General features: G+C 56.8%; 2 protein-coding genes across 7 annotated transcripts; one reads left to right on the forward strand and one right to left on the reverse strand.

Moving 5' to 3' along the window:
* Positions 1 to 1340: 1340 nt before the first annotated feature.
* On the forward strand, positions 1341 to 5695 carry SHFL (shiftless antiviral inhibitor of ribosomal frameshifting). The gene is made up of 8 exons (XM_037006181.2): positions 1341 to 1661; positions 2141 to 2264; positions 2433 to 2482; positions 3800 to 3838; positions 3983 to 4132; positions 4580 to 4683; positions 4802 to 4956; positions 5401 to 5695. The coding sequence occupies exons 1-8, from the start codon at positions 1641 to 1643 to the stop codon at positions 5616 to 5618; spliced, it is 861 nt and encodes a 286-aa protein (XP_036862076.2). The 5' UTR covers positions 1341 to 1640; the 3' UTR covers positions 5619 to 5695.
* Positions 5654 to 13824, reverse strand: ANGPTL6 (angiopoietin like 6). 6 transcript variants are annotated; one of them, XM_037004783.2, is made up of 9 exons: positions 13627 to 13824; positions 12723 to 12857; positions 11645 to 11733; positions 9380 to 9448; positions 8521 to 9103; positions 7711 to 7885; positions 6995 to 7182; positions 6644 to 6914; positions 5654 to 6095 (listed from the first exon to the last, which is right to left on the reverse strand). In XM_037004783.2, exons 5-9 carry the CDS (start codon positions 9094 to 9096, stop codon positions 5905 to 5907), a joined length of 1401 nt encoding a protein of 466 aa, XP_036860678.2. In that variant the 5' UTR covers positions 9097 to 9103; positions 9380 to 9448; positions 11645 to 11733; positions 12723 to 12857; positions 13627 to 13824; the 3' UTR covers positions 5654 to 5904. The 6 variants fall into 6 exon arrangements, with proteins under 6 accessions (XP_036860678.2, XP_073076284.1, XP_036859200.2 ...); XM_073220183.1 differs by having other exon boundaries at positions 9384 to 9448; positions 11645 to 11728; positions 13627 to 13823; XM_037003305.2 differs by having other exon boundaries at positions 9384 to 9448; positions 13627 to 13823.
* Positions 13825 to 13868: the final 44 nt, after the last annotated feature.

Here is a 13868-nt window from a genome sequence, read left to right on the forward strand (position 1 = left end):
CCTCCTCCACTGGGTAAGTCATCACTGGTAACTAAAATGGGAGAGTCCTCCATACCTTCCCACTTCCCGCCAGATAAAATCCCAGGTCCTCTGTGCAGCCTAGAAGCCCCCATCTGTGCCTGAAATTCCATTGTTCAGTCCCAAAGAATGTGAATTGTTTGTATTTGCCAGGGGTTCACAGACCCCAAGGGGCAAAGCTTTAGCGTTTAGGGTTTAGTAGAAAACATTAGGATACCCTTATTTTTTAAATCTCCATTTGTTAAAGAATATCTTTATGTAATAAATAAAAAATAATCTACAGAATAGATTGGTATAACTTATTTGTATGTAATACATAAATAAATGTCCACCTGGAAGTGGAGATTTAACGCTTTTATTGATAAGACTGCACAACTAAAAAAAAACATCGGAGTCATTTATCCTAATGCAATTATGCCCCCCACCCCAGGACATATGGGCAAAGTCTGGAGACACCTTCGGGTGCCGCGACTGCGGAGAGGAGCGCTACTGGCATCCACTGGGTGGGGCCGGGACGCTGCCCAACCTCTACCAAGCACAGGGTAGCCCCCATCACATAGAACTATCCAGCCCAAAACGTCAAGCGTACCGAGGTTGAGAAGTCCCGGCCTAAAGCGCCAGATTCTCTTGATCCTGAGGTGTTGGAATGAGCTGCTTCCTTCTCAGCGAGCTAAGACCTCAGACCTCAAAGACTCTACACGGACCAACCCCTCCTCCAAGAGGCCATCTCTGACGCTTCCAAGCCGCGGCCAGAGCCCTTCCCAGAGGCTCCTCCAGCCCCCTGTCTGAGTGGTTGGAATTGTCCTGGCCCACGGGTTTCTCAGCCTTCCGATGTACAATGCAGATTCCCTGGAACCCCTAGACGGCCGGATTCTGCCGGCAGCTAGGGCCCAGACATCTGTACCTGCAACAATACTTTCCACCTCCCCCAGACTGCCTGTCCCTTCGGCCGTGGTTCATAGCAGTGGCCTGGTGACTAGTTTACCTACAGCATGCCAGGAGCTACTAAGAGCTCTACCACGGGTCTGGAATCCTGGCACGCGTGCACACACACACACACCAAGATGTAGCCACTGTATCATTCCCACTTTGCAGAGGGGTAAACTGAGGTTCACAGTAGGGACGAAACTAGACAGGGCACTCAGAGTGAGGAAGGGGCCCAGGTCCGCATTAGCGCCTGGTTCCTGGGGGAGGGGAAAGTGGGAGACGTTGTGGGTAGGTGCAAGCTTGTGGGGGGCGCGGAGACTCGCCGCGGCCTTCGGATGCGGCCCCGCCTCCACCAGGGACGTGAAGACGCGGACCCCGCGTAGCGTGGGGACATGTGACCGACTGCAGAGGCCGCGCCGCTCTCCCCGCCCGAGGTCTGCGCGCTCCGCTGCAGGGTGCAGACCCCCGGCGCCTGCCCGGGTTCGGGGTGCCAGAGCAGAGGCGGAACCGGGGCGGAGCCAGCGCGCCCAGTCCCCCCGAATCGAAAGCGAAAGAGGGGGCCCGGGAGGAAGGGCGGAGCCGGCCCGGTGCCCCGCCCCCTGCCCTGCGCGGCCGCTGGACCGACGGGCGCGCCCAGTGAGGGGGGCGCGGAGCGCGCAGTGCGGACCCTCGCGGGGACCTGCGCCACCGCCACCATGTCTCAGGAAGGTGTAGAGGTAGGAGATGGCTCCGCTGGGCCGGGGGCCGGCAACAGACGCTGGGGAGGGGCCGGGATCGCGGAGGGGGCTTCGCAGTTCCTGGGGACTCCATCCGAAGCGCAGACCTTCCCCCTGGCCGGCGCTCGCTCGCCTGGGGGAGGAGAGTGATGGCCACGTCCCCCAGAGTGACGCGCGGCCTCCGCGAGGAAGAGCGGGGGTTGCAGGGTCAAGGGTCAGAGGCCAGGGGGTACCTGGCTGGCTTCCTCTCTTAGCCCGGGACGCGCGCCGCAGTCCGCTCCCTCCCCCAATGCCCTGTGGGGACTTTGGCTTTTTCCAGGAAATGCCCTAGAAGGATGGAGTGGGCCGGGCGGGGGCGGGGGCTGTTGCGGAGGCTAAAACCAAGGGTCAAGTTCGGGCTGGAGAAGGATGCCTCAAGGTGGGGGAGGGGTGGGCGCCGGTCTCCTTCCCCCATCGGAGCCCCCCGGTGCCCACCCCAGCTAGAGAAGAGCGTCCGGCGCCTCCGGGAGAAGTTTCATGGGAAGGTATCCTCCAAGAAGGCGGGGACTCTGATGAGGAAATTTGGCAGCGACCACACCGGAGTGGGGCGCTCCATAGTGTACGGTGAGCAGGCGAGGGTCCCCGCCCGATGGGGGTTGCCCGCCCGGGAGCGTGGAGGGTAGGAAGTGGCGTGGGCATCATCTGATGGGGAGGGCCTGTATTGGGGCTCTTAGGACCCTGAAACCCCAAGATACATCAAGTCCCTTCACTTACACTTATTCTCCTGACCAGGGGTAAAGCAGAAAGATGGACAGGAACTCAGTAATGACCTGGATGCTCAGGTAAACTGCCCCCTCCCTCCAAAGGAGGGGGAAAGGGCGGGAGAAGAGGGCTCCCGGCCATGCAATCAGCAACTTCTGTGCACTACCAGCCCACAGACTCCTTGTGCACATTCACTAATGCACCTCTCAGGCAAGTCTGGCCAGGGAGCCTGCAAACAGTAGGCGCTCATTACATGTTAATGGCCTTAAAGGGAGAAGAGAGGTGTGAAACTAAGCAGTGAGACAAAGCAGAATTAAAGCCATGACTGAGGAGCCCTAGATGTCAGGGAAGGCGTCCTGGAGGGGGTGGTGCCAGCTTTTCAGGGCTGGGAGCAGTGAGTCCTGGATAGGGGAAGGGTCAGAAAAGATCATTTTGGAGGAGGGAATGGCATGGGCAAAGGAACAGGCTAAGATGAGCCGGAGATGGGGGAGGGAGAGGGGGCAGGGGAGTCTGTCTGGCGAATGAATGAATGAATGCATGAAAGCCTTAGAGGCATAGGCTCAGCACGGCCACTGCAACCCAAGGATGGCTTTGCTTTGGTGGCTGGTGCAGTGTGAATTTCACCTGTCTTGAAAGGCCCATGTAATTACTAAAGAGTATAATAAAGAATGCATTATACTTTTTACATTTACACATACTATGGCATGGTAAAAATAATAGCAAAGTAATTAAGCACTTCCCCTGCAGCAGGATCCCAGGAATTTTATACATGTTGACTTATTTCATTGCCATAGCGACCCTATGAGACACATCCTACTGTTTTACAGACGAGGAAACTGACACAGAGTGATCAAGTCACTGGCCAGGTTCACACAGCAAGCAGGCAGCAGCTGGGATTTGCATCCTGGCCACCTGGAGTCACTGTCAGGGCTCTCCGGGGGAGTGGTGTGGCCATGCTCCCACATCTGGGAGTGGTGGAGTCGGGATTAGAACCCAGAACCCCAGCACTTAGCTGAATGAAGCATGGCACAGGAAGGGACCTGTCACAGCGCTAACAAGTGTGTGGTGGTTGCCAGCAGAAAGGGAACCTGGGGTCCAGTTCTGTCTCACTCATTCAGGGAGATCTCGGGCAAGCCCTCTCCCAGCTCTGGGCCTCAAGTGTCCCCCTCTGACTAATGGGGATCACAGGTGTGCCCACTTCTCAGGCTGCTGTGAGATAACGGGTCATGCTCTCAAAAGATGAGTGCTGCTCAATCAGCTCCCCGTAAATTAGGGGCACCCTTATGTGTGGGACTGGGACCCTGCCTCCCCATCCAGGAGCCCTGCCCCTCAACAAATAAGGATGAAAAGAGGTCCGGGCCCCATCCTGAGTTTCTGCCCCTGGTGTTTCCATGCAGGACCCGCCAGAAGACATGAAGCAGGACCGAGACATCCAGGTGAGTCTAGGGTGTGGGGAAAGGGGAGCTGGAGTTGGGAGGACATCCACAGGTGAGGAGGAAGGACATCGTAGAGACAGAAAGAGGTGCGCCTGTAGGGAGAGGGGTGACCACCCTGTTATCCCCACCTGCCCCATTCTGCAGGCAGTGGCCACCTCCCTCCTGCCGCTGACCAAAGCCAACCTACGCATGTTCCAGCGGGCTCAGGAGGACCTCATCCCCGCGGTGGACCGGCAGTTTGCCTGCTCTTCCTGTGACCACGTCTGGTGGCGCCGAGTGCCCCAGCGGAAGGAGGTGATCGCCCACCCCTATCCCAGGGTCTGAACCTCTGACCTTAAGAAATATCAACCCCGGAGAGCCCAAGCTGTGACCTTCAACCTCAGAGCCCAACCTCGATCTCAGACCCCAGACCCCAACCCGAGCTGGACTTCTGATCTTCAACTTGAGAAGCTCGACCCTTAATCCCAATGCCTGACCTCTGACTCCATAGTGGGACAGCCACCACAGAAATCAAACCTGACCCTGAAACCACAACCCCAAATCTGGGTTCTTAACCCCCTGACCAGTGGTGTGCTTCTGGTAAATGCTTCACAACCAGCTCTTCTTGGGGGACGAGGAGAGGAAATCCAGATTTGTAGCGTTTGCCAGTTCCTGTGGTGTAAATAACCCCACTCTGGCTGACAGCAAGCTACCAGTGCGCACCTGTGACGTCCAGCCAGCTCCCTTGTCTACACCCCTCAGGTGTCCCGGTGCAGAAAGTGCCGGAAGCGCTATGAGCCGGTGCCGTGTGACAAGATGTGGGGAGTGGCTGAGTTCCACTGCCCGAAGTGTCGGCATAACTTCCGGTGAGGGTGCTGACCCCCCACCCCAGCTTCGATCTTCCCCACCCAGCCCCACCCTTCCCTCCGCCCTGGCCCCGCCCCAGCCTCACCCTCGGACCCTCACGGCCCTGCCCGCCCCCAGGGGCTGGGCACAGATGGGGTCTCCATCCCCCTGCTACGGGTGCGGCTTCCCCGTGTATCCGACGCGGATCCTCCCTCCGCGCTGGGACCGGGACACCGACCGCCGCAGCACTCACACCCACTCCTGCTCCGCAGAGGACTGCTACAACCGGAGAGGTGAGGGCCTGGTGTTTGGGGAGGGGATGCACATGATACCAAGATCTCCCCAGGCCACTTCACCTCCCAGGGCATCAGCCCCGCCCTTCATATCTCCCATGGCCCCAGTTGCCATGGCCTCCAACCCAGGACCCCTGGCCCTCCTAACACCCACCTCTCATGGCATCACCACCTTTCATGGTCTTGCTTATGAGGCTTGTGGTTTCACTCCAGTGTCCCCATGACCCCTGCCCCTGCGATCTCAGGCGACACCCATGTCCCCCAGTCCCCTGTGGCTTTCAACACCTGTCACTTTCACATCTGGACTTCCGGTAGCTGTGGCCCCACAGCCTGTGGCCTCAGCCCCTCCCCTCTGGAGTCCCCCATCCCCTCAGCTCCCTTACCAACCCCCCCACGTCTCACGTGGCCTCAAGCCCCATGACCTCAGAACCTCTCCCTCCCCAGAGCCCCACGTGCCTGGGACATCCTGTGCGCACCCGAAGAGCCGGAAGCAGAACCACCTGCCTAAAGTCCTACACCCCAGTAACCCCCATATCAGCAGTGGCTCCACTGTGGCCACCTGCCTGAGCCAGGGGGGCCTCCTGGAAGACCTGGACAACCTCATCCTGGAGGACCTGAAGGAGGAAGAGGAGGAGGAGGAGGAGGGCGGGCACGGGGAGTGACCCCTGCCAGGTGCAGATGCAAACCAGACACGGTCTGTGGATATTTTGTGTTGTTATAAAATATGAGCTCAAACCGAGATCCGAATGCCCTTGGGGAGCCATCTGGGTCCAAGATACTGGCAGGGGGATTCCGGGGTCCCGAGTCCAGGGCCCTAGGGAGCGGATCCACAATGGGAAGGTGTCTAGGACGTGGCCCACACTAAGCCATGAAGGAGGCGCGGCCAGGACAACTTGGGTTCCTGCTGACAAACACCCCCGGGGACCTGGGGGGCCGATGGACAGATGGTCACTGCCTCAGAGGCCGGATCAGCATGGCAGCCTTCTTGAGGGAATAAGCCCCACCACGAAACTCAGCCCAGTAGACACCGTCCTGATAGCGGCTGCGATAGTGCCCACCACGGTGCCACACACCGTTGAGGTTGGAGTGGGCACAGGCATGGTACCACCAGCCTCCCCGCTGGTACAAGGCACAGTTACCTGAGGGAAGAGAGAGTCCATGTCCTCTCACCAGAATAAAAGCTCCTACCAGCACTCATTAGCATAAGGCTTTTGCCAGGCATCCCCAGCCTTTCTCACTCTTATTAAATAAGAGCTCTGATCCTCTTAACTCCTCACCAGAATAAGAGTCCTGGCCCCATTTTCTTTTCCAGAGCAATAGTCTTAACTCCTTCCCTATCCCCTTACCATATGCAAGTCACACCTTTCCCCTATCTGCAAACTAGGAGCTCTACCTCTCATCCCTTTATGGGGGAGGGAGGGAATCTTCTCTAATTCCTTTCAAGACTAAGAGTCTTAGTTCTCACCTCCTGCCTTTCACCAGAACAGAAATCATGACTATGGGGAAAGAATTGCCTCATCAAAGAAGGAATCTGGCTTTCCATCCCCTCGCCAGAATAAAAGTCTTCTTCGTTCTCTTTCTTACCCTGATCCTTACCAGAGGGAAGCCTTACTGCACTCACTATCATTCCCTTGCTAGGAATCCCATCTCCCCTCTCACTCCCACTACCAAAATAAGCTTTCCTTACCAGAATAGGAGTCCCGGTCCCTATCCACAGTGCTGAAAGGCTTGTCATTGTGCCAGGAAAGAGAGTCTCCAGCATCTCCATGGTATTGGCCAAGCCGTAAGCGGTAATGGTCACTCTCAGGCTCCAGGGAGAAACCATCGTAGTGGGCACGTGCCTCACGGCCCCCCCAGTCCTCCAGGAGAACCAGTAGCTCATGGTCCCCACGGCTGGTCAGCTGATGCACGGGCTCAAGGCCCAGCCAGTATTCCCCATCAGGCTGCCCAAAGCCCACCTGGCAGGGCAGGAAAGTCAAGTGGTCAGAAGCAGGCCCCCTTCCCCTGCCCAGCCTGGCCCCTGCCCACCCATGCCCACCTTGTAGTGCTGCCAGGTAGTGAAGAAGTTGACAGAGCCATCCTGCCGCCTCTGGATCACAGTCCAGCCCCCACCCTCCAGTTGTTGCTCACACCATGCTGACACCACATGTCGGCCCAGTCGCAGCTGGTACACTCCACTCTGCCCATGGCCTGCCTGTTGGGCCTCTGCACAATCCCACCATGGGCCTGTGGGCACAGAGACACAGGGAAGGCACAGCCAGGACCAACCCACCCTGACTGGAGTAAGAGTCCTGATTCTCATTCATCCCCTCACCAGAATAGCAGTCCTGCCTCTTCTGTTCCTTCACCAAAATAAGAGCACCAACAGCCATTTCCTTACTGAGTAACACTGGTTCACCCTTCTCTCACTAGAGCAAATACAGAACCTGGGGTTCTTAAATCCTGGTTTTGTGGTATCACCAGACAACATATCCTGAAAATGACACTAGTGAACTAGTAGCAGTCCTAGATTCCCTATCCCCTCATCGGAACAAAAGGACCTCCTTTCCCGTTTCATACCGTCTTAAGAATTTTAGTCTCTATCAGAGTAAGAGCAAGAGCTCCCTGTTCTGTCACCGGGATAAAAAAGGCATCATTTTCTCCAGGTCCACCATGAGAGGCGTCTGCCACTAAATTCTTCATTCCCATTTCCCTCTACACACTCTGGGAATTCCCTGGCTACACACACCCTCAACAGCCCTACCCTTGTCTTACCTGCTGGCTTGGTGGGGACAGCAGGGTGCCCTGCGGGCATGGGAGAGGCCAAGGGCCCCTGCTGTCTCAGGGTCTGATCTCTCTGGGGCTCTGAGGCTGATTCTAGCCTGCTGGCGTCACTAATGCCACCAACCAGACTGACCGGAACCACAGGCACCAGGGGTGGTGGAAGGACCTGGGGTGACCAAGAAAGTCAGATGTGATCAAACTAATCCTCACTGAGTTCCTAAATCTCCCAGTACCCAGTGGACAGGGAGTCAGATGGGCATTTCCCAGGCCTAGGACCGACTTGTCCCAAAACCTAACTAGCTGTCAAGGGCAGACAAAGCTGGGCTTAAATTTCCACTCTGGTGTTCGAGCTGAATCAATCTGCTTCCAATTCCTTTTCTGTAGAGATAATTACTTCCAGCAACGATTATTAATTGAGTGACCCATCCTGTAAGGTATGAGCTGGGATTGAGCAACAATCTCTTATTCAAAACCCAGGGCCACCCATTGTTCCAGAATTCAAAATAGTACAGCACGGGTTAGAAACAGTGAAAGGGGGCCCATCTGTCGATCACCTGACACCTCCGTAACGTTGGGTCTGTGGTCTTTATACACCTAATATGCTTGATTAGCGTCCTAAGAATGTTCATAGTAAGTGGCTAAGTGAAGACTTTAAATATACACAAGTTGTCTTTTGACCCAAATGAGGAGAGGGAATCTGGTTTTGGAGCTTTTCAGATTTCAGAACTGCATGCAGAGGCCCAACTTAACAGGTCAAGCGCACAAGAGGTGGCTGCGATTCTGGGGGTACTTCGGGGTTACCTGCTGCTGCCCGCCCATGCTCCCAGGGCACAGGCGCTCCAGGCGGGCGATGAGCGCACTCTGCTGGGTGACAAGCTGCGCCAGCTCGCGGAACTTAACATCCAGCTGATGGAAGCGGGCGGTGGTGCGCTGCGCCTCGGCTGACACGTTGAGCACGCGCTCCCCAAGCAGTGCCAGCAGGGCGGCGGGCTCCGCCCCCGGGTTTGGTCCCGACCCCGGGCCTGCCTCGTGCTGCAGCTGCGCGCGCAGCTGGCCCAGGCGCGCGCTCATGCCTCGGCTCTCCTTGCGCAACGCGCGCACCTCGCCGGCCACCGCGCCGTCGGCGGCCGCCAGCCGCTGCAGCTCGCGCAGCAGTTCCTCGTGCCGGCCCACGCGCATGCGCAGCGCCGCCACCTCGCTGGCGTTCGCGGCCTCGGGCGCCGGGCGCGCGGCCACCGGCCCGCTCCAGCACACGGCTCCGGTGAACTTCTGCTGGGGCAGCACGAAAGTGTAGGTGCAGCGCGGAGCGCCCGCCCGCGCCCATGATGAGCCCAGTAGGAGCAGCAGCTGCAGCGTGCGTAGCCGGGGCGCCCACATGGCAGACCTGCAGGCAGAGGACGAACGGGAAGGGGGGACCCCGCCAGCGCAGACCAGACCCCCGGCTGTCAGGCCGGGCCAGATCCATCTGCTCCCACGTGGGGATGCGCAGGTTTACCGCTGCGTGGCTCCGGGGCCACCCACGCCCGCCTCCATCCCTGTCTCCGACTCCCGAAGCTGGAGACTCCCCGTGGGATCCCGCCCTGGCCTTTACACTGAGGTCAGGAGTCCGGGGACTCCCATGTCTGGTGTGCTATTCATTCAGCAAGGATTCATTGATCACCTACTGTGTGCAGTCCTCAGTCCTAGGCGCGGAGAATACAGTTGGGAACAAAACACAAAAATCCCTGCCCTGGTGGGTAAAAAACAAAATAAATGAACTATAGGATTAATAGAATGTGTTAGAGATGCTAAGTGCTAAAGTGACATAAAACTGCGGAAAGATGTGGAGATCTGTGCAGGGACAATTTGGGAGGAGGGAAGACCTGCAGGAGGTGACATTTGGAAGACAGACCTGAGGGAGGAAGCAATGGGATTGTCTGGGGGAGGACAGGGTCTCTTGCAGGGGGAACAGCAAGTGCAAAGGCCCTGATTCAGGACCATGACTGTGTATTAAAGGAACCTTGTGGTAGCTGGAGCAGAAGCAGATGGAGAATGGGTAGGTGGGGGTGAGGGGCAAGTCTCACTAATTCACTAAATTAGCGCCCCCCCTCCCACATCTGCCACGTCCTCAGACCGAAATCCCAGAGGCATCCATGTCTCTTTCTTGGTTGGATCACAGCAGATCCAACCCATCAGTCAGGCCTGTCAGCGATTCTGTTTACACCCTGAATTCCTCCACGTTCCCCATCCTTACCCACTGCTGTGATCTCAACTCACAACACCTGGATTTCCTTACAGCCGCTTCCTCCCTGGTCTCCAGTCTTCAGTCCTAAACCTCTGCTGGTTCTTCCACAATGGCCAGAGAATGGCTGTGAACTCCCAAATCCAGATGCTTCCCTCCTCTGCTCCGGACCTCCACAACTCCCACCACACTCAGAAGAAAAGCCCAAGCCCTCCCCCACGGCCCACAAGGCCCTGCTCACTCTGCTCCAGCCTCGTGGGCCTCCTTGCTGTTCCTCAGACACACCAGGCATGATCCTGCCTCAGGGCCTTTGCACGGGCTGTTTCCTCAGTCTGGAACATTCTTCCCCGAGTTTTGACCTGACTTTCTCACTCCTTATTCCTGTTTCAGCTCAGATATCTGTCCTCAGAAGCCCCACTCCAATCCCCGTGACTACCCCATATAGAGTTGCCCCTCCTGGGCACTGCTTCTCCCGGTCTTCACTCTGAAATTGCCTCATTTGTTTGCCATTGTTTATGATGTGAATTCCTCCACTGAAACATCAGCTCCCAGAGGCTGAGTCTGGGTTTTGTCCACTGCTCTGCCCCAGCACCTAAAACAGTGCCTAATGCCCCCACCCAACACCCACATACCCCAGTCTGCTGTGCTCGCCCACAGGTGGTCCCCAGCCCACACAGGTGAGCTCCTACAATTGTCTTTGCTTGAATGTGTGTACCTGTGGCCACCTACCCCCAGCCCTTCAGGGTCCAAACGTGGCCCCCACTGCCTTAATTCCTGGGGTTCCCATACTCACAGCCTCTCAGGGACACATGCCTCCTGCATGCGCTTGCTGATGCTCAGAACACATCTCGTGTCCATATGTCACCCCTGTCTGCACCAAGTTCCTGTTTCCAAACCTGCACATGTCCCAGTGGCTACACTTATGCACATGTCCCAAAGTCTTCGTCACACACATTGCCTCCATCACATTCAACAAACACTCTGTGAGCACCTATGGTTTGCCAAGAGCTGTTCCAGGTGATGGGGACACAGCCGTGGACCAACTCAAGACCAAATCCCTCCCGAAGTGAAACTGACATCCTCTCTGGGAAAACAGGTTGGAGGGTGATAAAGGTTTAGGAAAACACTCCATCAAGGGAGGGGGTGCGTTTTAAACAGAGTCCTGAGATGGGGGCGTTTTAAACAGGGATCAAGCCTCACCGAGAAGATGCCACTGGAGCAAAGACCAGAAGAAAAAGAAGGGGAAGAGCATCACAGGCAGAAGGGACAGCAAGTGCAAAGGCCCTGAGGTGGGACCTTGCTAGATGTGCCCAAGGAAGGGCAGGGAGGCCTATGAGGCTGGAACAGAGTGAGCAAAGAGGAGAGCTGGAGGAGGGGAGGGCAGGGAAGTGACAGAGCTTTGTGGGCTACAAGGAAGACTTGGGGCTTAACTCTGAGTCATGTGGGAGCCATAAAGGGTTCTGAGCTGGAGAAAGGCATATTCACTACTGTGCTCACATGCCAGGCAGGAGCTCCCAAGGGCAGAGACAGGTCTTCTCCTTGCCCCTGCAAAAACACCAGGCCCCCACCACAGGATGGACCGACCTCTTGGACCCAGAGGGTGTGTAATATCTGCCACCTTCTTGGCTCTCAGCCCGGGCTGACCAGGAAGCCCGGATCTCTCAGCAGACAGAATCAGCCTCACCTGCCCTCCTGCCCTCTCACCTGTCACAGCCCAGTCCGAGTCCCTCGAGGTTCACAGCAAGCACAAGAAGTCCGAGGAGGAGCTTAGGGTCCAGCAGCGAACCTCTGAGCTGGGGAGGGGGAGAGGCCGGTGGGATAGAGGAGGGAGGAAGCTTGGTAACCACCCCCTGCCCCCAGAGCCTGGGACTACAGCTCTGATGCTGAGCTGAAGAGCTGCAAATGTAAATATTTAATATTTCCTGCATGAGAACCAGGGCAGAACTGCCAGACCCCCTACCCAGGCCACCAGAGACTGATAACACAGGTCAGTGCCCTGGATGTTCCCACTACAGCAGAGCACAGAGCGTGGGAGGCTCAGGCCCAGGAGGCTGGGAGGGGGGATCCCAGCCTCAGACACACTCACATGCATACACAAAGGACGTCCACCATGCACATCAGCAGCACCTGTTGGGTGTCAAGTATGACTAAACCCTTTACACCTTTTATCTCATTTAATCCTTGCAACCTTGAGCTGGTGTCTGAATGTAGCCTCACTCTACAGCACAGAAAACTGAGCTCTGAGAGGGTGAACAACTTACCCTCAGTCACACAGCAAGAGACGGTTAGCAATGGCATTCAGCCCAGGCAGCTTGGCTGTAGAATTCGTACACCTATACCCAACACCAAACACACCCATGTGCAAATAACAGTGCAGACACAAAGACACACATACGGATACCCAATGAGACATGCAAACCACTGCAGAGAGCCACAAAGACAGACTGTGTGTGTATCCACGGATTTCCCTGGCACACGTACATACAAAGACACAACTGGAAACAGATTCGGGCAGCAATTGTGTATTCAAAATACAGCCACACACACACATGCCCCCCCAAGACTTAAAGGAAATTACCTAGAAGGCTGAATATCTCTGTATCTGTGTCTCACCCAGGTACACAGCCAGACCATGATACCCAGCCCCCACCACAGCGCCCACATTCCCATTCGTCTCCCACACAAACTGTCATATCTTCACATCCACACACATCAGATCATGCAGGGCCCAAAACAGGCAGAAGTAGCCACAGTCACTTCTCAGAGGTAGCAAGAGACTCACATAGAGCCCCCGAGGCAGGCCTAGGGTCTCCGGCCTGTAGGAAGGCCTCGCCAATCAGCAGACACAGTCTCGGGGAGCAGACTCCTTCCCCCAGCATCTACCGTCCTGAGCTTGTAACCCGAATGGACTCCCTGGCTGAAAGAGGAAATGCTTGTCCCAGATCTGAGAGAGGCTGCCAGGCTGGGCTCCAGGCCTGGGCCGGGGCCCCCCACACTGGGCCCCTCGGCCCCCCACCCACATCCCCCTTGGCCTCCCCCATTGGCAGCAGGGAGGGAAGAAACCTCCTAAGTCACAGAGAGGGGTTGATGGAAGGGAGAGACAGAGAAGAGGAGAGACATGGGGAGTCAGGGAGAGAGAGAAGAGGGAAATGGGGACAGAGACAGGAGCAAGAGGGAAACTTCTGGTGATGACAGAGACAACTGATGGCAGAGACAGTCGGGTAGAGGCACAGGGACAGGGAGAAGACAGCTATGGGGAGGGGGAGACAGCGAGGGGGAGGAGAAGAATTGGGGTGGGGAAGCTGATGGGGGACGGGGCAAAAGGGAAAGGAGAGGCAGATGGCAGAGAGAGAGAGAGAGATGTTGGGAGGGTCCCTTCCCCCAACCCCAGGGTTCTGGGGAAGAAGCCAGAGGCCTGAGGCCAAGACTGGAGTCTTGAGCGGAAACAGGGAGGGGATGAATTATTCACAAAGCGCCCGTCTTGCCCTGAGTTTCCAGAAGGTGATGTGGAGTTTCCATCCCTCAGCCGCAAAGAGAGCTCCTGGAGAGGACAGCTGGCCTTCAGGAGCTGGGGGCCCAAATGCCTAAGTGCCACGTGCTACCTCCTTCTCTGTTGCTCCCAAAGTGCCTGGTACCAGTGCACACATCACGTCTTTTAATTCCCGTGTTAGGCGGAACGTGATTACCATCCTCACTGCAGGATTCCTTAGGGGCCTTGGAATGGCTAAAATGGCTAAAAAGGTGGAGGAAAAAGGCCGAAACGGGATTCGAACCCTCGATTCTTGTCCCTGAAGCCCAAGCTGCCCCGCCCCGGTTTCCGTAGAAACAGGCACCAGGCGTCTCCATAGGAACCCCTCCAAGGTTTCCGTCCATCATCTGGTGCGCGTGCCCTCCCGGTGACGTCATCGGTCCGCGGCGCCTCAGTGAG

This window comes from Manis javanica, chromosome 13 (assembly GCF_040802235.1).
Source record: "Manis javanica isolate MJ-LG chromosome 13, MJ_LKY, whole genome shotgun sequence".
Classification (NCBI taxonomy): Eukaryota; Metazoa; Chordata; class Mammalia; order Pholidota; family Manidae; genus Manis; species Manis javanica.